The sequence below is a fragment of the Tinamus guttatus genome, unplaced genomic scaffold, assembly GCF_059628265.1.
Source record: "Tinamus guttatus ecotype Peru unplaced genomic scaffold, ASM5962826v1 Tinamus_guttatus_pri_ptg000404l, whole genome shotgun sequence".
Lineage (NCBI taxonomy): Eukaryota > Metazoa > Chordata > Aves > Tinamiformes > Tinamidae > Tinamus > Tinamus guttatus.
The window spans coordinates 525,140-532,158 of NW_028288938.1; the positions used below are offsets into that span (position 1 = coordinate 525,140).

The window sequence follows — 7,019 nt, forward strand, 5'->3', positions numbered from 1 at the left end:
CTCCCCCTAGTGACAGCTAGTCTCACCTCCTCCATAGCCAGCTGGCAGTCGACAAGAATACAAGGGACCTTTGCAGACTGTTTTCACAATAGTTCAGCCTGTATCTGTGTCATTCTGAGTTCTGTTAGAACAATCCTCCCAGAGGTAGGCAACCAGGGCTCTCAGGCTGTCTTATCTCATGCCGGGAAGGTAGGGTAAGGTTGCTTGTCCCACCTCTAGGAGCTAGCTTTACCACACCTCTTCCTAATGATATCTGACATTTTACCTGCGCTCAGAAACTTGCAAGACAGCTTATGGGCTGTTACGAGGATGATCAGGGGCCTGGAACATCTGTCCTATGAGGAGAGGCTGAGGGAGCTGGGCCTGTTCAGCCTGGAGAAGAGAAGGCTGAGAGGAGATCTAATCAGTGTCTATAAGGACCTCAAGGGAGGGAGTGAAGAGGATGGTGCTGGCCTCTTTTCAGTGGTGGCCACTGACAGAACTAGAGGTAATGGCCACAAATTGAAGCATCAAAAGTTCCACAGGAACTTAAGGAAATTTTTTTTAACAGTAAGGGTGACAGAGCACTGGAACAGGCTGCCCGGAGAGGTTGTGGAGTCTCCTTCTCTGGAGATCTTCAAAACCCACTTGGATGCAGTCCTGTGCCACGTGCTCTAGGTGACCCTGCGTGTGCACGGGGGTTGGAATAGATGACCTCTAGAAGTCCCTTCCAACCTTAAGCATTCTATGATTCTATGATAACTATGCTGGGTAAAACTTGCAGCAACACTATAGAGATCATAGTGGACAAAACAAACAAAAATGTGAGGAGAAAGTAAACTGTCAAGTCTTTTGTGACAAGAGGACATGTTAAAGCAGTGGACGTATTGCATGGTAATGTCTTGCACATTCATTCTGCTAACAGCTAAAGGGGTGTATCCTTATCTACAGGAGAAAGAGTAAGTGCTCTGTCTTCACTGCAGAACAGATCTGAACTTTACGGTGGTCAGCAGAAGCAGCTGCATGAAGCAGTGGCCGCATTGTCCTATAATCTTCAATAGTGTCATATATGTCACAATCTTGGAAGTAAAGGTTACCAGAAGATATGCTGCCTCTATCTATATTGTATGCGATTTCAGTGCCAAATGCAAACTGTAGTCTGGTTAACGCTAAGTGATTAGTAGAGAAATTTGTAGTTACAATTCCTGTTTTGAAACTCAAAATCTACTTGTTGCATGGGAGCCAGTTTGAAACAGATGAGTATGACAGTTTTAAAGCTAGGCAAACATTTGATTTTCAGTGGCAAGAGCTCATCTGGATGCTGCAGACACGGTAGTAATGAATTACTTGTGCAATTACTTGACACTGGGCTTTCCAGTGGTAAGTGCACTCAACTCCTACCCATTTGTGTACTGTGATCCACAACACAGATTGCACTCCAGATTCCATGCAGGTACTAGTTACTAGACTAAAAAAAATCTAAAAGAAACCCCACTCAGTCTCTCTGAGAGGAGTTCCAAGCTTTTTTTAGATAGTTCATATCCAAAGTAAAATATTGCCAATGCAAAACCCACAAAATGTAGTAAACCATAACTCAGAAATACATGATTAATTTAGAGGAGATTTAAAGAATAACATATTGGAAGATGCATTTTTTTTTCTTGAACATTTGTTCATTTCCAAATATGTTTAAAACTACCACATACTCTTATGATCTTTCTGACTAGGGCAGCTAGGCATATCTGTGAGTCCTGTTATACCACAGAAGAAGACTGTAGCACTAGATCACATGGCCAGTTTACTGTTCTCTCTCCAGTCCCTTTGCTAAACACATATATTAAAAACTAAATATATATATATATATATATATATATATATATATATATATATATATATATATTTAGCTTCCTGAAGCACGCCCCCAGCCCACCCCGGCTCGCTGGCCGCACCCTCCCGCCGCGCCTCCCAGGGACGCCCGCGGCCTCTCCCCCAGCGTGGGCGACTTCCGACGAGTCCCGGCTGGCGGTGTCCGCCCCACAGCACCACCGTGCTAGGAACGGAAGCGGCGAAAGCGGCGCCCGCCACGGCGGAAGCCCGCCATGTTGGAGGAGGTGGCATCCTTTTCCGTCGCGGCGTGCCTGCTATCATGGTCGGCGGGCAGTGTGGCGGTATGGTGGCGGTGTTGCCGGGACTGTATGTGGGTCGTGCCGAGTCTTGCTCGTCGCCAGAGGCGCTGGCGGCGGCGGGGGTGGTAGCGGTGCTGACAGTGTACGCAGAGGAGGAGGTGCTGTCGCCGCCGGCGGGACTGCGGACCCTGCACGTGCGAGCGCGGGACGAGCCCGGCGCCGATCTGCTAAGTCGGCTCGATGACTGTGCCGCCTTCATCGCTGCCGCGCGGGCCGCCGGCGGCGCCGCTTTCGTGTGCTGGTGAGCGGCGGCACCCTGTCCGGCTTGATGCGATCCGGTTCAGCCTGCTGACAGTCCCACTTTGCCTTGCAGTGCTGCCGGGGTGAGCCGCAGCGCCGCCGTGGCGACCGCCTACATCATGAAGAGCGAGGGGCTGCGCTGGGAAGAGGCCTACGCTGCTGTTAGGGCCGCCAAACCCGACGTCGGGTGGGTGCCCGGGGCGGAGGGTAGCCGCGGGTTCCAGGCCCCCTCTCGTGGCCCTTACTCGCTCCCTGCTCTCCCCCTGGCTGTAGGGTGAACCCGGGCTTCGAGGCGCAGTTGCGGCTCTATGAGGCCATGGGCTGCTCCGTGGATGTGAGCAGCCCCCTTTACAAGCAGTATCGCCTGCAGATGGTCATGGAAAAGTATCTGGGTAAGTACCGGTATCTGGGGAGGGAGTGCTGAGCCAAGGCAGAGCCGAGTGGGGTGTCGGGAGCACCCCGCCTGCAAGCGGCCTCTCACTGCTCATTCAGTGCTTCAGGGAGCACCCTGAAGTGGGTTAGAAATCTCCAGGAGTCTCTGGGAATGGCTGGTGCCAGCGGGGATGCCCCAGGGCCTGCTTTGGTCAGCCTGGTGGGCTGAGTCTCATGTGTCTCCAGGCCCTTGCAGACAGCACCAGGCCCTTCGGGGTCTTCCTCCTGCAGTTACTTAAGATCATCTTGGGAACTGTGTGCTGTATTTCAAGATTGTCGCTATTTATCCGCGTATTGTCATCCTCGGTCACTAAGTGAGTGTTTTAACTGGATGTACCTCAGGAAGATGTCTGGTATCTGGTATGCTGAATAAGGGCTGTGTGTGATCATGATTATGGGCCACATTTCCCTGATAATAATAGTAGTAAGGCAATGGCACAGTGCTTGCCTTGTACCTCATAAGTGGATCGTGGGTTTGTTAGTCTGATTCACAACTTCTTACTGTTCATTCTGCAGAGCTTCAAGACTTGCCCCAAGAAATCTTTGCTGCTGATCCAACCGGTATGTGTCAAACTTCAAACACAGAGGTTCTCTACAGATGTAGAAAATGCAGGTACCTGAATGTTTTATATTCCCCATTAAAGTAAATTTGAAGTAAACGCTTGAGAGAAAAAAAAAAAAAGTAGTTCATGTAACTCAATGGGAATGTCTCTATTTTAAACACAGAGATAAGATCTCTATTTCATCTCCATATGAAGAACATTTTTACTGTTAAGGTGACAAAGCACTGAAACAGGCTGCCCAGAGAGGCTGTGGCGTCTCCTTTGGAGATAATCACTGCCTGCCTGCATGCATTCCTCTGCCATGTGTGCTCTATGTGTGCCTACTTGAGCAGGGAGGTTGAACTAGATCTCTAGATCTGATTCCTTCCAAACTCAACCATTCTGTGATTCTGTGATCTTGTGAAAATTTCTATATGGTGTGTAACACAGAAATTAGACATTACTCTGTGAAACAAAGCCTTCTATTCCTTAAAGTTATGCAGCCCCTGTGGAGCTTAAATTGCCAGATTGCATGGGTGACATGCCAGAGGACTGGAAGAAAGCCAATGTCACGCTAGTCTTCATAAAAGGCAAGAAGGAGACCCAGGCAACTACAGGCCAGTGAGCCTTATCTCTGTCCCTGGAAAAGTAATGGAACGACTCATACTGGCCATTGTCTTCAGCCACGTGCAGGACAAGAAGGTGCTGAAGAGTAGTCAGCATGGATTCACCAAGGGGAAATCTTGCTTGACTAACCTGATAGCCTTCAATGATGGAATGACCAGCTGGATAGATAAGGGGAGAGTGGTGGATGTCGTCTATCTTCACTTCACCAAGGCTTTTGAAACCGTCCCTCACAACATCCTTCTGGGCAAGCTCCAGAAATATGGGATAGATGAGTGGACAATGAGGGGGATTGGGAGTTGGCTGGATGGCAGAGCTCAGTGGGTGGTGATCAGCGGTGCAGAGTGTAGTTGGAGGCCTGGGGTTAGCATGTCCCCCAGGGGTCAGTCCTTGGTCCAGTCCTGTTCAATTTATTCATCAATCACCTGGATGAAGGCACAGAATGCTTCCTCAGCAAGTTTGCTGATGATATGAAACTGGGAAGAGTAGCTGATACCCCAGAGGGCTGTGCTGCCATCCACAGGGACCTGGACAGACTGGACAACGGGTAGTAAAAAACCTCATGAAATTCAACAAGGCCAAGTGCAAGGTACCCAGGGAGGAATAACCCCAGACACAGGTACAGACTGGGGACCAACCTTCTGGAGAGCAGCTCTGCAGAGAGGGACCTGGGTGTCATGGTGGACGACAAGTTTAGCATGAGGCAGCAGTGTGCCCTTGTGGCCAAGAAAGCCAATCCTGGGGTGCATTAAGAAGAGCGTCTCCAGCAGGTCGAGGGAGGTGATCCTGCCCCTCTGCTCGGCCCTGGTGAGGCCACATCTGGAGTATTGTGTCCAGTTCTGGGCTCCACAGTACAAGAGGGATGTGGAGCTGATGGAGAGTGACCAGAGCAGGGCTACAGGGATGATCAGGGGCCTGGAATATCTGCCTTATGAGGAAAGGTGGAGAGAGCTGGGCCTGTTCAGCCTGGAGAAGAGAAGGCTGAGAGGAGACCTGATCATTGTATATAAGTACCTCAAGGGAAGCAGTGAGGAGGATGGTGCTGGCCTCTTTTCAGTGGTGGCCACTGATAGGACTAGAGGAAATGGCCACAAACTGAAGCATCAAAAGTTCCACAGGAACTTAAGGAAAAATTTCTTAACAGTGAGGGTGACAGAGCACTGGAACAGGTTGCCGAGGTTATGGAGTCTACTCTGGAGATCTTCAAAACCCACTTGGATGCAGTCCTGTGCCACATGCTCTAGGTGACCCTGTGTGTGCAGGAGCGTTGGACTAGACGACTACTAGAGGCCCCTTCTAACCTTAATCATAGAATGCTTATATAATCAGTATTAATTCTGCTTGGCCCTGTGAAGTTGCTTGCTCTTAAACTCTTAAAACTTATAGTTTGTTTTTGAAAATAGGTTTCCTCAGAAGAAATGTGTTGTAGACATTCTGTTTTACTGTTTTAAATGTCTTTCATGGATTATGTAAAATGAAATTGAAAAATCTTGTTCCCTAGTTATAGGGACATTTTTCACATATATGTACTTAGAGTTTAGTTTTTCTATAGGTAGGGCTTGTCTAAATATACATATATATAAAAGAAAACATATAGCTGTGGGACAGCCCAAGGTTACATGAATGACTGCATTTGTTAAGCAGCAGCCCTAAATGGGATCGGTGCCAGTCAATCTCTTACACTTTTTTTTTTTTTTTTTAAAAAAACCTTAGTCTAAAATCCCCATTTATTTACTGTCAAGAGGTCCATGTCCCCATGATCTATTATGGTCTGATTTCCCCAGTAAAAATAAATAACTACTACTTCTCTCTCTCTTTTGTCCTGGAGGACAGACGCTCTCTATTCCGTAGTTCCAGCATTTTGTCCCACGTGGAAGGAAGCGGACCAACAGCCTTCGCTCACAAGAGAATAACAGACGCAACTCAACTTCATAATCATGGCTGTGATAAATGTACCTCTTACTTCATTGAGCCTGTACAGTGGATGGAGTCCATATTGCTGGGAGTCTTGGAAGGACAGGTGAAGGGGAGCAAGCATTTCAACTTTCTGGATGAGGTTTTTTTTGATCAATGCAGAACAAACTGTTTATATGCCTGTGATATGATGGCTCCCAAACACAAGGTCCCAGGTCTTCCAACCTTAGCTGATGCAGTATTGCAGCTTATAATCAGATTCTCAAATGCTGAATGGAATTACTTACAGCAAAAAGAGCAAGTAATTTTGTTAGCCCTCTGTGCCCATCAGGAATGGTGGGTGGGGTTTTCTTCTGTATGGGTGTTTCTTTTGTTGTGCAATTTTGTGGGACTCTCAAAACCTGTTTTGGTCTTAGGGTGACTGAGGTTTTTGCAGGGCTGTTTAACCAGGATGTAAGACTTCATACTCTGTGTAGTTGACCAGTTGCATTCCTGTCTGCCAGCTCAGCTGCTTGTCACACTCCTAGACATGATCAACCTCAACCCTGCCTCTTTAGCTTTTTTTGGGCTGTTAGCCTGTTTAACTTGTTAGCAGCAATAAAAGGAGGGTAGTGACTGAGTTAAGGTTACCATAGAACTAAAGTAGGACTATAGCAAATGGACTTTAGAATGGGTCATCTTGTGTTTCCTACAGCTCCTGTGTCCCAAATGCACATCGAAGCTGGGCTCCTTCAGCTGGCAGGGGGAGCAGTGTTCTTGTGGCCGCTGGGTGACTCCTGCCTTCCAGGTTCACAAAAGTAGAGTGGATGAAGTGAAAACAGTACTGGTTTGTGACATCAGAGGTGCCAAAGTCTGACCTCTCTGCTTCCCTGGGTGGATTTCTTAATGTCTGGAGAGCACTGCTGGCTGAAGAGTGTAGGGGCAGTCTGTTTGCCAAGACTGAATTTCCAATTTCCACACTCTGGAATGTAATGGAGTTACTTGAATATCTGCTTTATTCTAGTTCCCCATCTCTTTCTCTCTCTGGGGGTGTAGTCCATGTATACACACAATAACAAAAGACTTTAAGGGATGTTAGACAGTATACCAAAATGCCTGAACT

The 7,019-nt window shown here is 47.8% G+C and overlaps 1 protein-coding gene across 1 annotated transcript; it reads left to right on the forward strand.

Annotated features, from left to right (window-relative positions):
- Positions 1–2,140: 2,140 nt before the first annotated feature.
- Positions 2,141–6,773, forward strand: DUSP12 (dual specificity phosphatase 12). The gene is made up of 6 exons (XM_088531302.1): positions 2,141–2,406; positions 2,479–2,592; positions 2,679–2,797; positions 3,354–3,450; positions 5,837–6,023; positions 6,612–6,773. The coding sequence occupies exons 1-6, from the start codon at positions 2,150–2,152 to the stop codon at positions 6,771–6,773; spliced, it is 936 nt and encodes a 311-aa protein (XP_088387428.1). The 5' UTR covers positions 2,141–2,149.
- Positions 6,774–7,019: the final 246 nt, after the last annotated feature.

Bases quoted from the DNA above. Each gene is read 5' to 3' on its own strand.
- DUSP12 (XM_088531302.1), top strand. From the start codon at position 2,150: ATGGTGGCGGTGTTGCCGGGACTGTATGTGGGTCGTGCCGAGTCTTGC. The intron at 2,798-3,353 runs GTAAGTACCGGT...TTCATTCTGCAG, and splicing joins GGTCATGGAAAAGTATCTGG to AGCTTCAAGACTTGCCCCAA. The intron at 6,024-6,611 runs GTGAAGGGGAGC...TGTTTCCTACAG, and splicing joins TGGGAGTCTTGGAAGGACAG to CTCCTGTGTCCCAAATGCAC.